We start from the raw sequence: 27136 nt of genomic DNA, 5'->3' as shown, positions 1-27136 counted from the left end.
TTTCCTGCAATTTAGAGCCATAATCATTATACTTAAATCTGTCAAATATGTATATTTTTCTGCATATCTATGCATACCTCTTGAGCTGTCTGTATCATCCTGAAAAAAAATAAAGAAACCTGCTTCTTTGCATCTCTGCTAAAATCTGGGTAAAAGATTGAAAGGAATGTGAGTCTTATTCAGAACAGTTATTGCTTGCTTTTCTAAAGTCTACCAACCTTGCCAGCAGACATACCAGCTAAGATAGTTAGACAATCTCTAACTTGATAGCCTGAAATGGCTTCTTGGTAGCTAGTTACAGGGTTGGGAGATTGGGAACCTATCTGGGCTAGCTAAAGCCAACTTCATAAAATTGCTAGATGGCAACTACTGAGAAACAACAGGACAAATCTGATGGGTATGATGCTTCTGCGTAACGCTTTCAACCAGTTAGCAAGTAGTACATTTCCGAGTTTCCTAGTTACAACCAGCACGTGAATGCGGCATATGTACGTATAAATTGGCCATAAATACAGCTAGGGCATTATAACTTATAGAAAGTTTGTGTTGTTAATTTGTAACACAGGACACATGATAAGATTGTGTTTCCTTCTAGTGTGGTGCAAAATACATAGCACATAATAAACTATTCAACCTGGTCGGCAAAATGAGTCTCTCTATATAACAGATTAAATGTACAGATGTAGGATCTTAATTTGAGCCAGTTTGCTACATACAGCAGGAAATGTGAATTATGTGGATTATAATTTATGGACATTTTTGTAGGGGTTCATAAATTTTTTGTTAGGACAAATCAAGTCTGAAATAAAGTGGAAATGACAAACTTTAGAAGCATTTTAAACTTAAATAAGGTGAATTCGTAATGAGTGGGACATCATATAAACTGGGACAGCTTAATCCTGATGCGTTTATTCCTTGGTCTGAGAAGAGAAAATCAAAACTATTGTTACTAAGCCTTTGCAGAGAAATAGGGTTGCAAAGGGTCGGAAACTTTCTGGTAAATTTCAGGAATTTTTCTGGATATTTTCCATGGGAAGTTAAGCCCTGGAATTTGGGGAATTTTGCTTAAATTCATCAAAAAAGTTAACTTATAACAGTGAACCTTTTTTTGTGGGATACACATAAGGCAATTCTAGGTCTTGTGGCATAGATTGGTTAAACTATCCCCAATTCAATAGTATTGCAACCCACTGCATGCGCAGTGCATTCTTCCATCACATGTACAGCTGATTCTCATGATCTTGCACACTATTGAGATGCTATTGAGCCCACACTACTATACTGTCTGAGCCTAGGACTACATGCTTTCTGGTAAGTTTTGATTAGAGTACTGGATGGGGTGAATATATTTTATACGACATACATGATTTTTTGTTAACTAGTAAATAGTAGCCTACAGCAAAGTGTGTTTAAATCATTTCTAACTTGTTAACAATTTCAGCTAGTTAGTTTTCGCTACCATGTGGGTTTTAGCTTGCTTGAGCCTGCTAACTGAAGAGTGTTAGTTCACCTGTTTCCATACATGTTTCATTTTAAAACATTTATCTTACAAAGGAGTTGTTTAATCTAACTCCTTAACTATTTATCTGTACATGGAATTTTTCTTTTTACTCATTTCTTTCTAATCTTTACAGGAAAATGCCACGGGCACTATCTGATGTGCGGAGACATTTCACTGCAGCTAATGTAGAAGGAAAAGCTGTGTACATTTGCAAATACTGTGACAAATCATATGTGAAGAATGCAACAAAGATGCAGAATCATCTGGCCAAGTGCATAAAGTTCCCTCAGTGCTCACAACAAACATCCTCTGACAAAAGTCTTTTTACCTCTATTCTAGGTGAAAATGATGAATCAGACACCTTATCGATAGCAACAGCTCATGGTCCTCCTGGAATCAGAAGGTTTTTTTTGACTCAATGGAGGAACGTAGTCAGAGAAATGCTGATGAATGTCTTGCTCGAGCTGTGTATGCAACTGGTTCACCTCTGATGCTCACAGGCAATGTGTATTGGAAAAGATTTCTGAATGTTCTTCGCTCAGCATACACCCCTCCAACCAGACATGCTTTATCTACTAATTTGCTTGATGCAGAGTTCAACAGAGTTCAAGTGAAGGTCAAGCAAATCATAGGGAAAGCAGACTGTATGGCAATCATCTCTGATGGGTGGTCGAATGTTCGTGGGCAAGGAATAATTAACTACATAATCTCCACTCCTCAACCAGTATTCTACAAGAGCACAGACACATCAGTCTCTACATTGCAGATGAGCTGAAGACAGTCATCAATTACCTTGGACCACAGAAGGTATTTGGTTGTGCTGCTAATGCATTGAATCTGCTCCTCAAGGACATCATGGCACTGAAAACAATGGATACACTCTACTAGAGAGCCAAGGAAATGGTTAGGTATGTGAAAGGTCATCAAGTTATAGCAGCAATCTACCTCACCAAGCAAAGTGAGAAGAATAAGAGCACCACATTGAAGCTGTCCAGCAACACCCGTTGGGGTGGTGTTGTCATCATGTTTGACAGTCTCTTGGAGGGCAAGGAGTCTCTCTAATAAATGGCCATATCATAGTCTGCTGAAATGGACAGCTCCATCAAGAGGATCCTCCTGGATGATGTATTTTGGGAGAGAGTGGTAAGCAGCCCTAAACTCCTGAAAGCTATAGCAGTAGCCATTGCACGGATTGAGCGAGACAGTGCCATCCTCTCCAATGTTCAGGCTCTGCTTGCAGATGTAAGAGAAGAAATCCGTACTGCCCTACTCACTTCACTGTTGATCCAAGCAGAGGAAACTGCAGTTCTGAAATGCATCAAAAAGCGTGAAGACTGAAGCCCATACACGCCGCAGCATACATGTTGGACCCCAAGTATGCTGGCAAGAGCATTCTGTTTGGTGCAGAGATCAACAAGGCCTATGGTGTCATCACTACCATGTCTCACCACCTTGGCCTGGGTGAGGGCAAGTTTCTTGGCAGTCTGGCGAAGTACACTTCCAAGCAAGGGCTTTGGGATGGAGATGCAATATGGCAGACGTGCCAATATATCTCATCAGCCACCTGGTGGAAGAGACTTTGTGGATCTGAGGCTCTTTCCCCTGTTGCCTCCATCATCCTCCAAATCCTACCAACATCAGCCGCCTCGGAGCGCAATTGGTCCTTGTTTGGGAACACACACACCAAAGCACGCTGACCAATACAAAGGTTGAAAAATTGGTGGCCTTCTGGGCAAATTTGAGGCTTTTTGAGCATGACAATGAGCTTTCCTCAACAAGGTTGGAAAGTGACAGTGAAGATGAGGCCTCAGAGTCTGATGTTCAAGAGGTGGACATTGAGGAGGTCCAGGGAGAAGACATGGAAGCCTGAGAGGACGACAACCAAAGCTTTAGTTTCTCGACTATCATTTTACAGATGCATGTTGAAAACGTTTTTGGGAGATGCGATGGATCATTGGGGATCATTCAATATTCCCTTTCTTTTGTTGTTCAGTGAAATCATCCCATGTGAAGAGTTAACTCATTTAATTAAAGTTCGATTCATAACTAAATTGTTTTTTTTATTTCTATTGGAAGGATTTAATCATATACAATTATGTCTACTTATGATAAGGTAAAAGGTTTATGTCTCCATATGGTATGGTAAATATATCCAATGCAAAAAAAACATCTACATTTAAATGGTGTTAATATTAATTCCCGTTAATTCCCACGGAAGGTTTTCACCTCTGAATATTCCCCAAAATGTGCAAGCCTATAGAGAAATCACATGATCAGAATCACATCACTTAATTGTGGGGTGAGCTTCAAACAGGAGCTCACCTCACGATGCACACGGAAAGATCAGTGAAAATTATTTTTCTCCGCTCATTTTTTTAATTGAATTAAAATTGTAATAATTTTGAATCATTAGGGGGTGCTACAGCACCCTCAGCACCCTTACTTCCCATTGCTATGGAAACATCTTGAGGATTTCAGAAACGTATCATGTGTTGGGCTAATATGTTGGATAGATGTTGAAAGAGGTTACAGAAAGATTCTCAACAACAAAAGATTAATCAAATTACATCTACATCAGTATAGGCTATGTAAATCTGTATTTCTTTAATGGTAAATATTGCCTGAAGCTGCACTGTCAAAATTGGATACTGACAGAAATGTCCTAAAATATGCATCTGGCTGTGCTGTAATGGGACTATTATCCCATGCCTTACATGGTCCTCATAGTCCTCACACCCCAGGTCCAGCTGCTATCAGGTTTCTCTGAGTGAGAGAGTTCCCAATAACAAAAATACACTGACATGGCAGGACTTCTCTTAAGAGCAGGGCAAGTTCACAAAAAAAAGAAGCAACTGCTCAGGAGGCCATTGTTGTCATCAGAGAAAGGCTATAAATAGCCAGCTTTATTGTGTGCTATGGCTGACAATATGTTAAATGGCAGTAAGTGAATTCATGATGAATCTACAATCCGACTCTCTCTCTGTGTGTGTGTGTGTGTGTGTGTGTGTGTGTGTGTGTGTGTGTGTGTGTGTGTGTGTGTGTGACAATGTGTGTGACAATGTGTGTGACAATGTGTGTGACAATGTGTGTGACAATGTGTGTGATAGTGTGTGTGGCATGTACACACAAAGCTGGTTTAGCTGTGGATCTATCAGCTTCACGTCTCTCTCAATGCAGCTGCAGGCCTTAAGGACAGAGAGCCTTCCCAACCATGACACATTATAATAATGCTTACACTGCATCAAGCAGACCTGCCCAATTTCCTGATGCTTCCCATAAATTTAACTTGGGGTGTGTGAAGCAATGCTCAAAGTCACAGTACAGAGTACACAGCAGGCTACATCTCCATAAGTAAAGAGGGAGAAGAGCTGTATCACTGGACATCAAAAAAGGAAGACATCAACATATCAACATGTCTGGCCTCTCTCCAATGTCTTTATGACAACCTTTATTTTTACTATAGCCATTTGAATACACGTATTCCTCATGATTCAGAATGAGTGGATTACATCTCAATATATATGGGGTGGCAGGTAGCCTAGTGGTTAGAGCGTTGGACTAGTAACCGAAAGGTTGCTAGATGGAATTCCTGAGCTGACAAGGTAAAAATCTGTCATTCTGCCCCTGAACAAGGCAGTTAACCCACTGTTCCCAGGCTGTCATTGTAAATAAGAATTTGTTCTTCACTGACTTGCCTAGTTAAATAAAAATTAGTACTACCAATGCATTGTTTTATCTAAAAATGTTATTACTGAACACAGTCTCCTGGTCCAATACATTTTTAAAACGACTAAAAGAAGAGAAATAACTCTCCATATCCTCGTGGGCTTCCTGTTAGGTAAAGGTTATCAATCTCCTTCCTTCCTGGACTAAAACAACCCAGAGTACACTCCCAGGGAGCAGAAAGCATCAAACACCCCACTGCAATATAAATATTTGATCACTGAATCCCTATGGAGGAGGCTTTGCTGGCCTGTCCCCCATTGGTTTGATGTACTGTTCCTCTGGAATGATGGTGTGAAATCAAACACGCTTCTTCTCCAAACCCATTTGACTACAAATATATACATCAAATGAGCTCTTTTTGAAAACCTGCCTTGATGATCACTGCTTTGAGAGATGTATTGTTGTCTCTACCTTCTTGCCTTTGTGCTGTTGTCTGTGGCCGATAATGTTTATGCTATGTTTTGCGCTGCTACCATGTTGTGCTGCTACCATGTTGTTGTCATGTTGTGTGTTGCTGCCATGCAATGTTGTTGTCTTAGGTCTCTCTTTATGTAGTGTTGTGGTGTCTCTCCTGTCGTGATGTGTTTTGTCCTATATATTTTTATCTTTAATCCCAGCCCATCCCCGCAGGAGGCCATTTGCCAGGCCGTTATTGTAAATAAGAATTTGTTCATAACTGACTTGCCTAGTTAAGTACATTTTAAATACAATTTTAAATGAAAACAAACTAAGCCAGAAGTTGAAGAAAATGATGGAGGCTGGCGTATTGAGGTTATGTTTCCGTAGTGGTGGTGATCTGTCTTCATTGTTGACTCTGCAAACAATAGGTGAAGTTAAGTGAGCCAAATATCATGCTATTGTTTTTTTATTGTATCAGTATAACAAACACAAATAAGCATTTGAAAATATATTTTGTAAATGTCAATGGAACATAAAGAATAACTTATTGTTGCTGATGAGTGACAGGAACTCTCAGAGTGGTGATGTTATACCGCTAGTCAGAACTAGGAAACTCTGAAATGGCCATTTGAATGTGGAACGTGTATAACTACAACCAGTTAGCAAGTTGGATATTTCTGAGTTTCCTACTTCCCTCTAGCACATAAACGCTGCATTAGGCATTCAAAGCAAGGCTGCTGAGGGAGAGGGCCAGCGATGAGAGGTTGACAGCTCTCTGATCCCATGGGACCACAGTTATAGAGTCCTTGGACAACTCTTCTGACAATCTGCCTTTCTCATTCCACTGAATCCCTCTGCAGCAACTCAGTCCTGGAGACACACCACAAACTCTGAAAAACTGTATCTGCAAGTAGCAGTCTGAGGAGGAAAAAACATGAGCATTTTAACTGGGATCAGTCGCTGCACTGCACTAAGTCGTCTACACTGGGGTGGTGTGCATTCACCGAAAGCATTTCAGACAGAGAAAAACTCCAAACCATGAACCCTGGGGCAGAGGGGGACATAACACTGCAGTCCCCAGTCAACCTTTCTCCACTATTCTCTTTCTCCCTCTAATACACACGGTAGTGATGCACAGCCCTGTGCAGCTCTGCAGTATAGGCGCTGCTGCTGATTCCTGCCTCTCCACTGCCAGAGGCTCACAATGCAGCAAGGTGACTCAATGTTATCGTCCTCTCCTAGGAGGCAGCAGCTCCGGCTGAATCAGTGCTAGCTGAAGGGGCTCTGCAGCAAATGCAATAAAGATCTTACAGGCAATCTGATATACCACACCAAGATGGCATTTCACTCCTCAGGCACTAAAACCATGCCCCTGTCCAACACAGATACACCAAGATATACTGATACAAAATCAATACAACGTGCGACACCTTCATTACCTGTTATTCTTTTAGCAGAATAAAGCTAGCCTCAGTAATGCATGTTAAATCTCCAGAAAAAAAGATCACAGAACAGCTCACCCCTTAATAATGCTTCTATTTATAGGCTCCTGCTTTCAAGGAACTTTAGGAACCATATTGGTAATATGATTTTAGACAATGTTTTCTTTGATTACTGACAGCCAAAATGTACAGACATCTAAACCAGAGGCTATCAAATACTTAATGATTAATGACAATTTAAAGATGAATATCTTTTGAAGTCACATAAGCAGAGACTAGTCTAATCATATGAATACTTCAGGGGGAAGATGACTCATGACATAGAATAGAAGTTGGTGATGTTGAAGTGAATCATCTTCTGGCAGGTGTATGGTTCCATCTGGATGAAAAGTACAGCTTCCAGGTCCTGCACTCGGTCTCCCCAGATGTGCCAAGTGAGCAGGACTGCTGGGTGAGAGGTTAGGCTCCATTAAGCAGACTCCTGCTTCCTAGCAGTCTTAAGGATTGTGGGTTTACGAGACTGCTAGTGATGAAGAGTAGTCTTTGTGGCCTGTGGTGCGTCAGCAACTTTTACTTAATATCAGAACCACCATCCCATGATAAACGTACCAGTTTCATGTGCAAAAACATGCCTGCTGAATTCAACTGCTTCACAAACATGTACCATCAAAAGAGTAAGTTCAGGCATTTAGCCTTTCAAGGCATACCTTTGGTTCAGTCAGGGTAATTTAACAGTTAAATGCTGCTCTCTTGTGGTAAAATTGTACATTGACCTAACACTTCAACACAGTAGCATTTCTCCATCATTAAACCATCAATACATTAATTTAGCCTCTAAATGCCACAGCACAAAGGTTTCTCATTGATTGCATGTGGAGGCCCAGTGTTAGATCACATCTCCACCTTTTTTTCCCCCTGCTGCGAGTCAGAGCTGGAAGGAAGCCTGGAGAGCACAGCAATGCACACCACTGCACCAGGTTGCCTAGGAACCAGAGCCTCTCCATCCAATTATATAGAACACATTTAACAAGGTAACAATGAATCTACGCTTAAGTGTTTATATAATTCAAATTACTTTGATATACTAAGGAAATGTTTATTTAATTAAATCAATACAGATGGTTAGCCATTTATGCAGTAAGGCATTTAACTTTCTCTGGCGATTTTTCCAACCACAGAACAAAAAGATCTCAGAGGTAGTACATAGGAAATAAGTCAATTGAAATTCATTAGGCCCTAATCTATGAATTTCACATGCCCAGGCAGGGGCATGGCCATGGGCCCACCCACTTGACAGCCAAATCTAGTCAATCAGAATGAGTTTCTTCCCACAAGATGGTTTTAGTACAGATACTCTTCTGCACCCGCCCCAATCCCACACATTAAGCAGCCAGATGGCAAATTCCTGGCCTTGCATGCTTACATGTGGCCTGACGTGAGGCCGGTTAGTTGTACTGCCAAAATCTCTAAACCAGTTGGCTCATTGTAGAGAAATGAACACTCACACCAGCTCTATTGAACATTCCTGCAGTAAGCATGCCAGTTGTACACTCCCTCAAGTTGAGACATCTGTGGCATTATATTGACAAAACTGCACATTTATTGGGTGCTTTCGTCCCCAGCACAAGGTGCACCTGTGTAATCATGTTTAATCAGCTTCTTGATAGGTCACACCTTTCAGGTGGATGGATTGTCTTGCAAAGGAGAAATGTTAACAGGTATGTTAAAAAAAAATGTGCGCACAAAATTGAGAAATGAATCAAGAAACCAACACTTTAGATGTTTATATTTTTCACTATAAGAACTATCATGTGTACTTTCGCCACCCTTTATAGAACTCAACCACCTCTTTGAAACAAAAACACAGCAGACAAGATCCTTCCAAATGGATCTTTATTTGTGAAAATGACTTATGCCACCAGAGCAGAAGCAGTAGAGGATTCGCTGTGGATCAAGAGGGAAAAGGGATTAGTAATGTAAAGTACTGTAATCAACAAAAAAGTTGAACGTCACCAATTTTAACAACTAACAATAGAAGCAGTCGTATGGTTGATGATCAACCAGTCAACATTTGTTAGTATATATTCTCAGCTTGCTCGAGACTGCTAATTATCCAGTTTAGGTAATGCCTCTGGCAGTTGGTAAGAATTAACTAGAACCACTGAGTGGCAGGGAGATGTATGAAGGGGACTGGCAGGTTGGCACAGAACAGCCACTCTGCTAATTTACCTCCAAGGTTTATCTAGCACATAAGAAATATCTCAGCTCTTAGAAGGGAAGAACAGGACAATGAAGTGTGCCATTTAGTGAACTAACAAACTGAAAATATTAATTGAGTATGTACTATGCCTCCATGCTGGCTTGCTCTCCCAAAAGCCAATAAAGCAGTGAAGAGGTAATACGTACTACTTCCAGTTGGGAGCAAGAACTCTCTTGGTCTTGTAGTAACGGGCCAATCTGTGGATTCTGCTTTCAGTGAGAATCAGACGGAACTTGGCATCCTTGTCCTGCAAAAAAAAAAAAAAAGCTAGTTAAACAGCCCTTCAAAAACCTCAAATGGTAAATGCAGGTATTACAATTTTGAGTTAACTTGTGCACTACATGGTTTGCCTGCCCAGTCATGGCCCAGAGGCTCTGGGAAGACGTAGGAATATGCAGGACGCCGTCCCCACCAGCCCAAAGACTGGGAACAGGCTTGCTGTACAATGTTGTGGAACGGGACTGTACATCATGGCACTGTACAGTGCTACGCTCCCATAAGCCACTTGGACGGACCATGCAAGAGCAACCTCACCAGCTGTCCACATTGAGCATCAATCAATACATTTTTACAGCAAGGCACAATTTAGTTGGATTTTCAAACATTAAGTTTTGCTTGAGATGCTGGTAGTTTAACTTTTTTAGGATAGGGGGCAGCATTTGGAATTTTGGATGAAAAGCGTGCCCAAAGTACACTGCCTGCTACTCAGGCCCAGAAGCTAGGATATACATACAATTGGTAGATTTGGATAGAAAACTAAAGTTTCCAAAACTTAAAATAATGTCTGAGTATAACAGAACTGATATGGCAGGCAAACCAGAGAAAAATCCATCCAGGAAGTGCCATTATTTTGAAATGGGTGTTTTCCAATGAAATCCACAATTTAAAGGGATAGGACCCAGATTCCGTTCCCTATGGCTTCCACTAGTTGTGAACAGTCTTTAGACATTGTTTCAAGATTTTATTCTGAAAAATGAGGGAGAATGACCATTAAGTCCCCAGAGCCGTTTTCTGCGCACGACCGAGAGCACGCTTCTTCCACGTTTTTCCTTTTATATTGACGACGCTATTGTCCGGTTGAAATATTATCGATTATTTAGGCTAAAAACAACCCGAGAATTGATTATAAACATCGTTTGTCATGTTTCTACCAACTTTACTCGTACAATTTGGATTTTGTCTGCCTGTTGTGACCGCATTTGAGCCAATGGATTAGTGAACAAAACGCGGCAACAAAACAGAGGTTTTGGACATAAAGAGGGACTTTGACCATTCCTGGTGTAACATGGAGTCTTGTGCGTGCAACCATATGAAGATCAAAGGTAAGTGATTCATTTTATTGCCATTTCTGACTTTTGTGACTAATCTACTTGGCTGGTAACTAATGTTGTGTGTGCTGGGCACTGTCCTCAGATAAATCGCATGGTTTGCTTTCGCCGTAAAGCCTTTTTGAAATCTGACTAGGTGGCTGGATTAACAACAAGTTAAGCTTTATTTTGATGTATTACACTTGTGATTTCATGAAAGTTAAATATTTATGGTAATTTAATTTGACGCTCTGCAATTTCACCAGATGTTGACGAGGTGTCCCGCTAGCGGTACACCTTTCCCAAACAGGTTAAGTCTTTTCCCTCCCTGGAAGTTAACTGGAGACAGACATCTAGAGGCCGTTACCTTTCTGTTCCTCTCCAGATGCTTCCTTATAGCAACAGCCTTCTTGATGAGGTGGTACAGATCCTCAGGCAGGTCAGGGGCCAGGCCCTTGGACTTGAGGATCCTCAGGATCTTGTTTCCAGTGACGAAGCGCACCTGGGCAACACCATGAGAGTCCCTAAGGATCACACCTGGAAAGAGAGCAGTAGTATCAGCCTTTCCTAACTTACGTCTCCTGGTAGCTTCCCCTCTGTGGTTTGTACTTTGTGTGGGGGTCAGCCAAACTCGAAATGGTTTGGTTGTAAAAAAAAATAGACAGAACAATTTTTTCTATTTTTGTTCTAAACAGATGGCAAGAAAAGAATGTGAGTAACAATATGCATAGGACTAAGATGGTAAATAATCTGGAATGATATTGTTGAACCTTGAATTCACTTTCAATGGCACAGCAGCTTCAGGGAAAGGCGACAAGGTACATGTTGATTTTAGCACACCTGACAAAATCATACCATTCATTTGATATGGCCTTTGGGTTAGGGTGCATAAGTCATTGTCTTCTCAGTTCATAATGTGGCAATCTTATGGAAAGGGCTGGACAGCATACAAATGAACAAGGTCCTTACCGATCTGAGAGGGAGAAAGACCCTTCTTGGCGAGCTTGAAGATCTGCTCTTTGACGTCATCAGATGTAACCTTCAGCCACTGTAGAACAACATTTCAGAGGTTGAGAGACTAATGATGTCCCCTTTGTCCACTGAGCCTTCTATTCACAGGAGTGATCCTTTGTAGTTTAAGTTTGGTATTTAGCTAGACTCAGCAATATGACATGTGCATTCCAGTGAAAGTTGTATCAATGATAATGGCAAACCATGTAGCCACATTAATAGGTTGACTAGATTCATGAACGTATTTTACAAACAGATAGCAAGATGCCAGTTGACCATCTAAAAGTTTAATGACCAACTACATACTTACGGTGGGCACACTGCGCCTGTAGGGAAGTGCAGACTGGGACAGGCCCTTGCTGAAACAGAAGGAAAGTAGCTGTAAGTCAGTAGCTAGTTAAATCATGACAAATAGCCACGCCTCAACTTGAGATAATGCATTTCAACTAGCTAGCTAGTTAGCTAGTGTAGTACTGTAACTAGCTACACTATATAAAGTGGTTGTTCCACTGGATATCATAAGGTGAATGCACCAATTTGTAAGTCGCTCTGGATAAGAGCGTCTGCTAAATGACTTAAATGTAAATATATACACCCACAAAAGTATGTAGACATCCCTTCAAATTAGTGGATTTGGCCTTTTTAAAAAGCACCCCTCCATTGGACTGAAGCAGTAGAAACGCATTCTCTCCAGTGATGAATCACTTCACCACCTGGCAGTCTGATGGACAAATCTGGGTTTGGCAGAAGCCAGGAGACTGCTACCTGTCCGAATGCATTGTGCAGGAGGAATAATGGTCACTGGTTATGGCTAGGCCCCTTATAGTTCCAATGAAGGGAAATCTTAATGCTACAGCATACAATTACAGTCTGTGCTGAACTTTGTGGCTGTATCACAACCGGACGTGTTTGGGAGTCCCATAGGGCAGCGCACAACTGGCCCAGCGTCTGGGTTTGGCCGGTGTAGGCCATCATTGTAAATAACAATTTGTTCTAAACTGACTATCCTAGTTTTAAAAAAAGGGTAAATAAATTAAAACATTTAAAACAGTTTGGGAAGGCCCTTCACTGTTTCAGCATGACAATGCTGCCTTGAACAAAGCGAGGTCCATTCAGAAATGTTTTGTCGAGGTGTGTAGAAGAACTTGATTGGCTGGCCTGCACAGAGACCTGACCGCAACTTCATCGAACACCTTTGGGATGAATTGTAACGCCGACTGCGAGCCAGGACTAATAGCCCAACATCAGTGCCCGACCTCACGAATGCTCTTGTGGCTGAATGAAAGCAAGTCACCGCAGCAATGTACCAACATCTAGTGGAAAGCCTTCCCAGAAGAGTGGAGGCTGTTATAGCAGAGGGGGGACCAATTTCATATTAATGACAATGATTTTGGAATGAGATGTTCAACGAGCAAGTGTCCACATACTTTGTCATGTAGTGTGCCTACCTAGCATTAGGTAGAAGCTATGGCTAACTAGCCTACACTACGCTAACATTAGCACTGGAATGAGCAAATAATGTTCAGATTTAAGCCGACTTCATGGAAGACTAAATACAAACTTGATCGAGGGGATGCATTGTTACAATTCCAATGTGCGCGCATATGCGACTAAAAACCCATATAATTATTTCAATGACTAAGCCGTCGGCTAACATGGCAGGAGTGTGTGCGCGGCCATCATGTCACTGTGTCGGTTGCGGCAGGACGTTAGTTGTTAGACAGCTAGCTGGAAATCATTATAGTGGACATTTAACCAAATGTGTCCACAAAAAATATGTTGGGGTTGACGAGGTAATGTAAAGAGGTCCTGCTACGGATAACAAAAACCAATATGCTTATTATTTCCGAATGAAACACATGCTTACCCAGGAGCGTGCATGCGACCCATGATGGCGTTCTAAGCGAAAAGAAAGAGGGAGAAAATGTGCGGCTTTTCGGAAGTAAAGCTTTGAATCGGAAGTGACGTGTCCTGAAGAAAGATTATTTCTTGTATGGGTGATCTTTTTACAGTCTATGGTAGGTTCATTTAAATTGTGTTTCATATCGACCACGGCATGGATGACTTTTATGTTATGAAACGTAAAATAGCATCAGATGGTTTAAATCAGGGCTGCCCAACCTTCTTCCTGGAGATCTACCATCTTGTGGGTTTTCAGTCCTACCCTAAAACACACCTTATTCTATTAATTAACTGTTCAACAAGACCCTAACTAGCTGAATCAGATACGCTACAGTAGGGTTAGACGAAAACCTACAAGACAGTAGATCTCCAGGAAGACGGTTGGGAAGCCCTGGTTTAGATCTTTTCTGTCATTGCCAAGCCTATCACTGACCTTTTTAACATGTATCTTCTCTCTGGGGAGGTTCCCATTGCTTGGAAGGCAGCCATGGTGCATCCTTTATTTAAAGGAGGAGATCAATCTGATCCTAAATGTTATAGGACAATTTTATTTCGCCCTGTTTATCAAAAGTGTTGGAAAAACTTGTCATAATCAACTGACTGACTTTCTTGATGTCTATAGTATTCTCTCTGGTATGCAATCTGGTTTCCTCTCAGGTTATGGATGTGTCACTGCAACCTTAAATGTCCTAAATTATGTCACCATTGCCCTTGATTCTAAGCAATGTTGTGTTGCGATTTTTATTGACTTGGCCAAAGCTTTTGATACAGTAGACCATTCCATTCTTGTGGGCCGGCTAAGTAGTATTGGTGTCTCTGATGAGACTTTGGCCTGGTTTGCTAACTACCACTCTCAAATAGTGCAGTGTATAAAGTCAGAACATTTGCTGTCTCAGCCGCAGCCTGTCACCAAGGGAGTACACCAAGGCTCGATCCTAGGCCTCACGCTCTTCTCAATTTACATCCACAACATAGCTCAGGCAGTAGGTAGCTTTCTAATCCATTTATATGCAGATGATACAGTATTATACTCAGCTGGCCCCTCTCCGGATGTTGTGTTAAACACTCTACAACAACGCTTTCTTAGCGTCCAACAAGCTTTCTCTGCCCTTAATTAACCTTGTTCTGAACAACTCTAAAACAAAGGTCATGTGGTTTGGTAAGAAGAATGCCTCTCTCCCCACTTGTGTGATTACTACTTCTGAGGGTTTAGAGCTTGAGGTAGTCACCTCATATAAGTACTTGGGAGTATGGCTAGACGGTACACTGTCCTTCTCTCAGCAAATATCAAAGCTGCAGGCTAAGGTTAAATCTAGACTTGGTTTCCTCTATCATAATCGCTCCTCTTTCACCACAGCTGCCAAACGAACCCTGATTCAGATGACCATCCTACCCATGCTAGATTACGGAGATGTAATTTATAGATCGACAGGTAAGGGTCCTCTCGAGCGGCTAGATGTTCTTTACCATTCGGCCATCGGATTTGCCACCAATGTTCCTTATAGGACACATTACTGCACTCTATACTCTTCTGTAAAATGGTCATCTCTGTATACCTGTCGCAAGACCCTCTGATTGATGCTTATTTATAAAACCCTCTTAGGCCTCACTCCTCCCTTCTGAGATACCTACTACTGCCATCATCCTCCACATACTACACCCGTTCTGCCTGTCACATTCTGTTAAAGGTCCCCAAAGCACACACATCCCTGGGTCACTCCTCTTTTCAGTTCGCTGCAGCTAGCGACTGGAACAAGCTGCAAAAAACACTCAAACTGGACAGTTTTATCGCCACCACTTCATTCAAAGACTCAATCATGGACACTCTTACTGACAGTTGTGGCTGGTTCACATGATGTATTGTTATCTCATTCGTATTGCCTTTGTGCTGTTGTCTGTGCCCAATAATGTTTGTACCATGTTTTGTGCTGCAACCATGTTGTGTTGCTACCATGCTGTGTTATCATGTGTTGCTGCCATGCTATATTATTGTCTTAGGTCTCTCTTTATGTAGTAGTGTCTCTCTTGTCATGATGTGTGTTTAGTCCTATATTTTTAATGCCAGCCCCCGTCCCCGCAGTAGGCCTTTTACCTTTTGGTAGGCCGTCATTGTGAATAAGAATTTGTTCTTATGTAGCCTGGCGAAAGTAAACCCAGCACAGGACACAAACTAATTTGGGGTTGTTTGTTCTATCACCGCAAGGTGAAGTCACCATAAAGTAAAGTTCAGTCTAAACCACAATTAAGTGAAATTAATATGTTAGTAAAGTGCATAAAAACAATCTGAGTACAATAAGTACAAATTGAAATGCATAAACGGTAGTGGCTCTGCTTTTAGCACACTGTCCACATGATACCCTAACCTCACATGGAACAGTAGATCCTCATCTCACCCATACAGCAGCTTCAAATAATGTTATCATCAACCACAACATGGTTCTGAGAACACTGGTATTCAGCTAGCAAGAAGCTAACATCCTCATGTCAATCCATCAAAAGTAACCTTGGCCCCACAATGGATTTCAACAGCTCTCCAGTATAATTGCTTGCTCTCACTCTTAAACACTGCACATGAGCAATCATATAACCACTTGCACACTATTTATGGATCTCTTAAGGGGACTGTGCCATCTAGTGAATATAAATTAATACAGCTATGAGCTTTTACCACCTGGCTACACTTAACTGACTTGCCTAGTTAAATAAAGGTTAAATTAAATTAAATAAAAATTGTGTGTGTGTGTTTATTTATTCTTCTGTGGTTGTTTATGTGACATGTTTGTTTTTCAAGTAAACTACCCCAGCGGTAGTCCCTATAAAATGAAGACTATTGTAATAGTTAGTGAAGCTTGTAATCTATGTTTTTTGCTACTTTCCGTATCATTGAACCAGTTATAGTCTGACACTTGACCATGGACTGAATATCTGACCTAATCTTCTGACTAATTTGGAGCATAATGTAAGGAAAACCCTAAATGTGTCATACATGTGAAATAGACACAGATGCTGACATGTAAAATATTTAGATTTTATTAAAATGTTCTGTTTTAGGACATCAATAATTTCCTGAGCATTTAAGGAAATCCCAGTAGGGAAAATAGCATCTTCAGAATCCTCCTGTAAAGGGAACAGAAAATATAGAATTTACAAGAGAGAATTAAGACAAATTTGAACCTTTGCGACTTTGATTGTGCAGGGTGACCATTTTGCCGGCTCATGCTCCTCCACCTTAGTCTTCTTTGTAGTAACAGCCTTCTTCTTCTCCAGGCAACAAAGACATCTCAGTCTTCTCCAGAAGGAGGCCTTCTTCTTGGAGGAGTCTTTACTTGCCACTTTTTCCACCTCAGCCATTATTTCCATGGGAGTCTCCTTGTAGAAAAAGCCCATGGAGTTGGTGGAATAATCCTTTAATTCATTGCCACTTACTCAGCTGGGCCAGGGGCGCTTTAATTAGGTCAGGTGGAAATGTCCGACAGATCTCCACTCCATAAAAGGAGGAAATCACTATCGCCTGATTGCGCTGCTTTCTCTTCCTTCACTCTGTCAAATCCAGAAGTTCTGTGCGTCCATGAATCCACGTAAGTACACCGACTCTGTTCACCTTTCATCTGAACTATCTGTTGCGATCGGGAGTGTGGGCCATCAGTTGTTGTTGGAGTTATTATCGCGGAGCGCGGCTTGGAGCGCACGCTTCAAACATTTTGTGTAATGTGAATGGTCAATGATAGGCCAATTATGTAATTGGTATGGTTAATATGTAATGAAATTCCGTGTACACATGAAGACACTTGAAAGGGTGAAATAAGAAAGTAATTGTTTGTTGAACTGATCGGCTCTGATATCCAACTAATGGTGTTTATAGATTGAATAACCGATCACTGTTTGTATTATTCTTTCATGATTTATGATAAATAGTTACGAGCCTAAATTACTCACCGACGATTCCTATTGACTTATTAATTAACTGGATTGTTGAATTCCCTAAATGATGTTAACAATGAATGATTGTTATGATTAGATCTTTGTGATGATGGATTTGATTGGATACACGTTATTCTGTTTACTTTGTTATGCAGCACAGACTACTCAGTAAATATACCACTTTATGGTTAAAGGAATTCCTGCCTCAGTCTCATCCATTTCTCTGTCACCTGACCCGTGACCACCTGTTCACCCTCACTGTCAGTCATCCTACCTGTCCAGCTACCCACACAGATTCCACTAATCTTTCAATGGTCCTTCGAGCCGGATGATGACGGAACCAAAGACAGGTGGAAAGGGAATGAAGGGGGAGAAGGAGGAATTGTCTCCTCTGGAAGGAGGGATAAAGGAAGAGAGAGCAGCGGAGGGAAAGGTCCTGGAACAACGAAAAGGTCCAGGAGCTAAGCCTAAAGTAACAAAGGCTTCATCCTCAACCACCAGTAGTACCAGGAGAACCAGGCAAGCACCTGGTTATCTTAAGGATTATGTGGTCGAGTTTCCCACATCCAAGGGCAAGCCCACCAGAGCTCAAAGTGGTGATGGATCAGCTGTACGTTTCAGCCATCAGCCATCCCCTCTGGGCCAAGGACCAGAAACTGCTTTGGGATGGGAAAGTGTTCTACAGGAAGAACCTATGGAGGTAACTCTCACCGCACAGGTCGACCAGCTTCCTGAGGCAGGCTCCGCTCACCCCTTAACTGAAAGGAAATCGTCGAGGCACTCTAGACGGAGTGAGAGTTCGACCAGTGGATACCCCTTTGGATGTGGACATGGCAGCCGCCATTCACTAGCCCTCAGCGAATCACAGACCGCTGTCCTACAAGAGAGGATGAAACTATTAGCGTTGGAGGAAATTGAGCGTCAGATTGAGGAGGAACGACAGGCTGACGAACGATGTCACCTATTGGATGTGCAAGCCCGTAGAGCTCTACAGGAAAGGGAATTCATTGCCAAGGACCTGGCACAGCAGCGACGGCACCGTCAAGCAAGAAGGGAATTGGAGGAGGCACGGATGGTCTCATCCTTCCTGGAGAGGAACGAACAGGGAGCTGACCTGACCACCCTTCCAGATGGACCTGACCTGTCTGCCTTTCTTTCCCAATCTGCCCCTCTGGTACAGCATGGCACACAGTTCCCGGAGGCTCCAAGGTCAACAGCCAACACGGAGCACGGGGGACAGACCACTCCACAAACGCCCTCTAGGCCAGTGACAGAAGTTAGCATTCCTCCATCTGGACAAAGCATCACTCCTTCGCCTTTCCGCCAATTACCAACCACGGCAAATCATTCCTCTCGCCCAGGGCCTGGACCAGGCCAGTCCTCAGACGGCAGGTGGGAGGGCTCTCACCCAATTCCGGCTGCCACCCATGGAGGGTCTGGGACAGTAGGGGACAGGCCCAATGAGGCCACAGTGGGCTCATCAGAAGTCCCGGGTTTATCCTTCACGCAACCAGAAGATGGAGCCAACATTATGAAACTGCTAGTAGCCTCAGCCTATGGAATTCCCAGACCCAAACTGCCATACTTTGAGAGCGGAAAGGAGAGTGAATTTGTCCTTTTGGAAATGGCATTGGAGAGCCTACTGGGTATTCACAGTCATCTGTCAGAACGCTACAAGTACCAAGTACTAATGGATCACTTGCGGTTTCCCAGTGCATATAAGCTGGCCCAATCCTTTATGCACTCCGCAATACCATACACTGCCTCTCTCCAGGCCCTGAAAGCGAGATATGGTGAGCCACGCCAGCTAGTCCAGAATGAACTAAACACCATCCTGAACATGTCTCCAATTAAAATGGGAGACCATGCTGCCTTCCAAGAGTTCTCCCTGGCTGTCCAATCCCTGACCTCGATGCTCCAATCCGTTGAAGGAGAAGACGGGAACGAGCTGAAATGTGGCTCCCACGTGGACAGGCTTCTTAGCAAGCTTCCAGCGTCCCTCAGAGACAGTTTCGTTGAACATTGTTTGAACAAAGGCATCCTGAAAGAGGGCTTGAGAAGCACCTATGCTCTCAGAGACCTAGCCACATGGTTGCAGGTGAAAGCGAGGGCGAAGAGCATCGCTCACCAGGCCACAATCTCAGCCATAGTCTACGGGGGAAGGAAGGAGTTTGAACGCCAGGAGGGACAGAAAAGGCCAACTCCCACTACTATGTATTTAAATAGTGAAGCTGGGGAGGAACCCGGGAAGAAGACCCCTCTCAAGAGCAAGAACAGCAAATTTCAGCCTTACTGTCCATATTGCAATATTAAGGGGCACTTCCTTGGCTCATGCCCCAGGGTAAAAAAGCTCACTCAACCTCAATTGAAGGCTTGGATCACTTCAGGCGAGCGATGCTACAAGTGTGCCCGTAGCCATAAGGCGGAGACCTGCACATTGAGGAAACCCTGCAATCGCTGTACGGAAATCCATCTCACAGTGTTGCATAATGTAATTCCCCAAGCACAGAAAGAGCAGAGTATGCTCATGGTAGGAGCTGTAAAGGAGCTCTACCTCGACCAGCAGAACCGGTCTCCAAGGGTCATGTTGAAGGTGGTCAAGGTCACTCTGTGGAGTGGAGGGAGAAGCATTGATACATTCGCCGTTCTAGATGATGGGTCTGAACGAACAATCATTCTCCCGGCGGCCACCCGACAGCTTAACCTGGAGGGGATCCCCGAGACCCTTAATCTCAGAACGGTGCGACATGATGTTATCCAAATGAAAGGCTCTGCTGTGACCTTCAGCATTTCCCCTTCAGGAAACAGGGACGTGACCTATACTATCACCAATGCCTTCACGGCGGATGGCCTGAATCTTGCAGAGCACTCCTGCCCGGTAAGTGTTCTACAGAAACAATATCCTCATCTCCGAGGATTGCCTCTTCCTAGCCTGGCCAGAGTAGCTCCACTTATCCTGATTGGGTCAGACCACCCACATCTTGTCACCCCGACTGAGCCTATACGAGCTGGACCAGAAGGCGGGCCCGTTGCTGTCCATACATCCTTGGGTTGGGCTGTGCAAGGTCCAACCCATTTACTTCTCTCCACCCAAGCTGTACAGTCACAGCAAGTCCTCTTCACCAGAAGCAATCCAGCTCCATCCCCCGGTCCAGCTACTGACCTCCTTCGGAATGTTGAGATGCTATGGAAGATGGACACCTTCTCCAACCGGAAGCTACAGGATGTCACTCGCTCTAAACAAGACTCCTATGCATTAGACCTCCTGGAGAAGCGCACCACCACCACTGAAATGGATGGCGTTCGGAGGTACGCAACCCCACTGCTACGGGTGTCCAACCATCCTCCTCTGGCAACCACGACGCGGGCTGTACTCCCACTATTGCGTGGAACGGAGCGACGCCTGGTGAAGAATCCTGAGCTTGCTGAAGTTCATAACCGAGAGATTCATAACCTTGTAAAGGCAGGCTATGTCACCAAAGTGACAACTCAAGAAGAGGGAAACGCACTCGGCGAATCCTGGTATCTCCCTCATCATGTTATCCAGCAACACGGTGGGAAGTACAGACTTGTCTTCAACTGTTCATTCCAAGCTGCTGGTCAAAGCCTGAATGACTGTCTACTCCCCGGACCAATTTTAGGTCCTTCCTTGCTCGGTGTCCTTCTCCGGTTCCGGCAGCACTCTACAGCCATCAGTGGAGACATCAAAGCCATGTTTCATCAGATTCGTCTGCTGCCTTCCGACACTACACTGCTCCGGTTCATATGGCGAGATATGGAACGAGACGCAGAGCCCACAATCTATGAATGGCAAGTACTCCCATTTGGCACCACCTGCAGTCCTTGCTGTGCCATATACGCTCTGCAGAGACACGCACGGGAGCACCCAGACAGTGACCCAGAAGTATGGGATTCAGTGGAAAATGCCTTCTATGTGGATAACTGCTTACAGAGCGTCCCATCCACGGCTGAAGCGAAAGCACTCCTTGACAAAGTACGGAATCTCCTGTCCAAAGGGGGATTTGAGGTCCGACAGTGGGCGAGTAACAGAGCGGAGGTTATCCAGCACCTCCCGCCACAAGCCAGGTCTAGTAACAGTGAACTATGGCTATCGCAGTCTGGCGCTCACCCACAAGAGCCCACTCTAGGATTGAGATGGAGCTGCATACCGGATACCCTGGGGTACAAGCACCGCTCCGCCCTGAGTACCGAAACCCCCACTCTGCGCACCATCTATCGGACCCTGGCCAGTCAATACGATCCCCTTGGGTATATTCTGCCATACACAACCCGGGCCAAAGTCTTAGTCCAGGACCTGTGGCAGACCAAGAGGGACTGGGATGAACCGATCCACTCGGCTGACCTAGTGGAACGATGGATCTGTTGGGAAACAGAGTTATCGGAGCTCTCTGAAGTCCAAATGCCAAGATGTTATGTACCACCCTGTGCTGACCAACTGGGATCATGCCTGGAACTGCATGTGTTCTGTGACGCTTCAGAGCGAGCTTATGGGGCGGTTTCCTATCTAAGAGTGGAGGATAAGGCAGGCCACATCCATGTATCCTTCGTCATGGCCAGGTCCAGGGTCGCACCCAAGAAGCAGTTGTCAATGCCTAGGCTGGAACTCAGTGCTGCCCTTTCCGGAGCCCAGTTGGCATCAACCTTGCGAGCCGAGCTCACCTTGCCAATCCAAAGGGTCATTTACTGGAGTGATTCAACTACTGTATTGACCTGGCTCAAGTCGGAGTCCTGCAGGTATAAGGTGTTCGTCGGAACTCGCATTGCGGAAATCCAAGACCTAACAGAAGTCCAAGACTGGAGGTATGTTGACAGCGTAAACAATCCTGCTGATGACGTTACTCGTGGTAAAACACTTAAGGACCTGACTCAACCCCATCGCTGGAGTTTGGGGCCACCATTCTTGTCCCAACCAGAGAACGAGTGGCCGACAGCCCCCAGGCGTGCAGCCCCTCCGCAACCAACTGAAGCTCATGAGTTAAGGAAGTCCACCCAATGCTACAGCATCTCTATGGAACCAACAACAGCTCTCCATGACATGACACAATCCCAAACCCTGCCGGATCTGATCACCACCACAAACCAGACCTCAGATGGGGTGGCTTCCATACCCACCTCCCTCGCGGCAGAGACACTACTCCTCCAGCATGCACAAGCAGTTAGCTTCCCTGAGGAGCTAAAAGCTCTGAAAGCCGGTAGGGAGGTGGCTAAGGACAGCCGTCTTCTCTCTCTGGCCCCAGAATATGATCGAATCCTTGGAGTGATCAGAGTCGGAGGGAGGCTGCGCCAAGCAGAAGTTTTGGATCCCGACGCTATCCACCCAATTATCCTTGACTCCAGACACCCTAGTACCAGGCTCCTCATCAAGAGTTATGATGAGAGGCTTCTCCACCCAGGACCAGAGAGAGTCTATGGGGAGATGAGGCGGAAGTACTGGATACTTGGAGGACGAGGAGCCATTCGTAAGCACCAATACGCCTGTGTGGAATGTCAGAGATGGCGGGCCAGAGCCACGGTGCCCAAAATGGCCGATTTACCTCCTGCTCGCTTGCGCCTCCTCAAACCACCCTTCTGGTCAACAGGAGTGGATTGCTTTGGCCCCTTGACGATCAAGTTAGGTCGTCGAGTGGAAAAGCGCTGGGGCATTCTATTCAAGTGTTTGACCACTAGATGTGTCCACCTGGACCTACTGGAGAGTTTGGATACTGAAGCGTTCCTTATGGCCCTACGGCGGTTTATCTCCCGACGGGGGAAACCCTACGAGATCCTGGCTGACAGAGGTACAAACTTCAAGGCAGGAGAAGCCAGGTTGGAGGAAGCCTTCCAAGCCATGGAACCCAGCCTCCAGGATCAGCTGATGGAGCAACAAATCTCATTCAAATTTAACCCTCCAGGAGCTCCTCATTTTGGAGGAACATGGGAGCGAGAGATCAAATCTGTAAAGACGGCCTTACGAGTCGTACTGGGGGACCAAACTGTCACGGAAACTGTCTTGCGGACTGTCCTGATAGAGGTGGAAGGGATACTGAACTCCAAACCCTTGGGATATCTCTCTGCAGACGTCGCTGACCCCGATCCGGTTACACCGAATATGCTCTTGATGGGACGCCGAGATGCATCACTTCCTCAAGCCATGTATGCTGATACCAACCTCGTTGGCAGGCGCCGGTGGCGACACAGCCAGATCTTGGCTGACCATTTCTGGGCCCGATTCATTCGGGATTACCTACCAAGTCTACACCACAGAGGGAAATGGCGGAGAGAAATGGCCAGCCTGGAAACTGGCCAAGTCGTAATGATGGTGGACCCTCAGCTGCCTCGAGCCTCCTGGCCTGTGGGCCGTATCACTAAGATCATGCCTGGGACCGATGGTCGTGTTAGATCGGTGGAGATCCAGGTAAAGAACCGGACATATATCCGGCCAGTTGCCCGACTAATTCCTCTCCCTGAGATGACAGAGGACGGGGAGCAATGAGCCTTTTTTGAGGAGTGTGGAAATTAACCAATTTCCGGGGTGGCTGTAGAAAAAGCCCATGGAGTTGGTGGAATAATCCTTTAATTCATTGCCACTTACTCAGCTGGGCCAGGGGCGCTTTAATTAGGTCAGGTGGAAATGTCCGACAGATCTCCACTCCATAAAAGGAGGAAATCACTATCGCCTGATCGCGCTGCTTTCTCTTCCTTCACTCTGTCAAATCCAGAAGTTCTGTGCGTCCATGAATCCACGTAAGTACACCGACTCTGTTCACCTTTCATCTGAACTATCTGTTGCGATCGGGAGTGTGGGCCATCAGTTGTTGTTGGAGTTATTATCGCGGAGCGCGGCTTGGAGCGCACGCTTCAAACATTTTGTGTAATGTGAATGGTCAATGATAGGCCAATTATGTAATTGGTATGGTTAATATGTAATGAAATTCCGTGTACACATGAAGACACTTGAAAGGGTGAAATAAGAAAGTAATTGTTTGTTGAACTGATCGGCTCTGATATCCAACTAATGGTGTTTATAGATTGAATAACCAATCACTGTTTGTATTATTCTTTCATGATTTATGATAAATAGTTACGAGTCTAAATTACTCACCGACGATTCCTATTGACTTATTAATTAACTGGATTGTTGAATTCCCTAAATGATGTTAACAATGAATGATTGTTATGATTAGATCTTTGTGATGATGGATTTGATTGGATACACGTTATTCTGTTTCCTTTGTTATGCAGCACAGACTACTCAGTAAATATACCACTTTATGGTTAAAGGAATTCCTGCCTCAGTCTCATCCATTTCTCTGTCACCTGACCCGTGACCACCTGTTCACCCTCACTGTCAGTCATCCTACCTGTCCAGCTACCCACACAGATTCCACTAATCTTTCACTCCTCATGCACGGCCTGGCTGATCAGGTGAACCACCTTAGTCTCATCTTCCTCATGGATACTGGTCAAGGTCTGTTCAGAGCACCCTGACCTCAGCAACAGGGAAGACATTGGCCGACTCTTCGATCTCTTCCTTGGCACGGTGGGACTTCTCCAGCGGAGGCATTCCTTCTTGTCGGATCAGTTCCTCACAGCATGGGTAGATTGCAAAAGGCCATGACTTATCCACATACTGTGAGGACAAATGGCTAGTAATGCTTCTCTCGTTAGAATCATGTTCCTTGGAGCCCCAAGCGGCTCTTGCAAGAGGTGGCATTGGTGAATGCAAGGATGTCACGGAGGGAAGGAGTTGGGAAACAGAAGTCAGCGGCGTTCCCAAGGAAGTTCTGGATGCCATGATCTGGCTCATGGAGATCCCAGTGAGTTTGCTGACCTCCTGAACCACTCAAGACATTTCTTCTATAGGAGGGGCCATTGATGAACGAGATGGACTTTGATCCATGACAGTTTATTCACCTAGGTGAAAATGGCTCCCGGCTGTTGTCATCAACAGAAGCTTATTTCTCTAAATATAGATAGATCAATCCATTGATCACTCAAGCAAAAAACGTTATTATTGCTCCAAATCCCTCCCTTCGTCGACAATTTTGACTCCTTCTGGAAAAAGCCTGGCTACTTTGTGGAAGATGGAATTCACCTAGGTGAAAATGGCTCCCGGCTGTTGTCATCAAACATTGGGAAGGTTCTTGGTCAACTAATTTGAGGTGAGGACAATATTAGCATTACATGTAAGTCAGATTTCACCATCTCCTCTTTGGTCACTGTGAGAGTTCCTCATGTTGTATCTGAAAGTGGTGACATGCCTAACGGTGCTAAGCAGAGAAATGGAATTGCTATTTCTACTTTGTTTTCTTTTCCTAATAGGTATAATCCAATCTTTAAGTCTCCTGTTGTTCTGAAATCTCAAAATAATCTGACTTGTATTGAAACTCCATGTGATTTTAAATGCAGAAAAGGTTTAACATTTTTACATCTTAACATTCGTAGTTTATTACCTAAAATGGATCATGTCAAGATCTGGGCCTCTCAGGCAGACCCTGATATTTTTTATTTTATCTGAAACCTGGTTAACTGATAAAACCCTGGACTCTGAGGTTGATATGGATGGTTACAATGTGTTTATGACTGATAGGAAGGGCAACGGTGGTGCTGTTGCTATTTACACAAATAATCTTATTTCTGTGTCCCTGTTAATGATCTTGTCAATGCCTTGGATGCTAAAAAGAGCTGTGCTGCCTTGTTTATCGACACTGTTGATCATTCTATTTTGCTGAAGAAGTTATCAAAAATAGGCCTGGGATATACAGCCTGTTTATGGTTTCAGAATTATCTTAGCGACAGAACTCAGGCTTTCTTAACAGATGGGGTTAAATCTGAATTTCTTGAGATTTAAAAAGGTGTTCCTCAGGGTTTGATTTTGGGTCCATTGTTGTTCACCTTGTATATTAATGACATAGGAAACACTGTTAATACTTGTAACATTCATCTCTATGCAGATGACACAGTTTTGTATTCCTTTGCCATCTCTATTCCTTTGCCATTCGTGAACTTCAGCATGACTTTGATTCAATTCAGAAATCACTTACAGATCTCAAATTAGTGTTAAATACAAGTAAAACCAAGCTCATTATTATTCTGTTTATATTGTAATGTATATAGGGCTCTCTTGTAAAATAAATGTTTAATCTCATTGTGACTCCTTGTTTAAATAAAGGTAAAATAAAAAATGATATGGTCATAATGATGATAGTTTATTAACAAAATAGCCCAGAGTCATGTACAATGCAAAAAATATATAAACGCAACATGTAGATTGTTGGTCCCATGCTTTATTAGCTGAAACAAAAGATCCCAGACATTTTCCAAAGGCACCAAAAATGTATTTCTCAAAAATGTATTTTTAAAATATTTTTTATATCCCTGTTAGTGAGTATTTCTTCTTCCTCCAAGATATATATCTACCTGACAGGTGTGCCATGTCAATAAGCTGATTAAACAGCACTATTATTACACAGGTGCACCTTGTGCTTGGGACAATAAAAGGCAATTCTAAAAAGTGCAGTTTTGTCACACAACACAATGCCACAGATGTCTCAAGTTTTGAAGGAACGTGCAATCAGTGGTGGAAAAAGTACTCAATTGTCCTACTTGAGTAAAAGTAAAGATACCTTAATAGAAATCGACTCAAGTAAAGGTGAAAGTCACCCAG

General features: G+C 43.7%; 1 protein-coding gene and 3 non-coding genes across 4 annotated transcripts; all 4 read right to left on the bottom strand.

Annotated features, from left to right (window-relative positions):
• Window positions 1-8837: 8837 nt before the first annotated feature.
• On the bottom strand, window positions 8838-13613 carry LOC115203232 (40S ribosomal protein S13). The gene is made up of 6 exons (XM_029767710.1): window positions 13514-13613; window positions 11957-12005; window positions 11605-11683; window positions 11003-11172; window positions 9475-9575; window positions 8838-9012 (listed from the first exon to the last, which is right to left on the bottom strand). Exons 1-6 carry the CDS (start codon window positions 13534-13536, stop codon window positions 8979-8981), a joined length of 456 nt encoding a protein of 151 aa, XP_029623570.1. The 5' UTR covers window positions 13537-13613; the 3' UTR covers window positions 8838-8978.
• On the bottom strand, window positions 9243-9370 carry LOC115204823 (small nucleolar RNA SNORA19). Its single transcript, XR_003880491.1, has one exon. It is a non-coding gene; the product is annotated as a small nucleolar RNA SNORA19 (small nucleolar RNA).
• On the bottom strand, window positions 9657-9878 carry LOC115204787 (small nucleolar RNA SNORA73 family). Its single transcript, XR_003880458.1, has one exon. It is a non-coding gene; the product is annotated as a small nucleolar RNA SNORA73 family (small nucleolar RNA).
• Window positions 11395-11526, bottom strand: LOC115204809 (small nucleolar RNA SNORA68). The gene has a single exon (XR_003880477.1). It is a non-coding gene; the product is annotated as a small nucleolar RNA SNORA68 (small nucleolar RNA).
• Window positions 13614-27136: the final 13523 nt, after the last annotated feature.

The sequence above is a fragment of the Salmo trutta genome, chromosome 12, assembly GCF_901001165.1.
Source record: "Salmo trutta chromosome 12, fSalTru1.1, whole genome shotgun sequence".
NCBI lineage: Eukaryota > Metazoa > Chordata > Actinopteri > Salmoniformes > Salmonidae > Salmo > Salmo trutta.
This window is presented reverse-complemented; position numbering and strand designations above follow the sequence as displayed.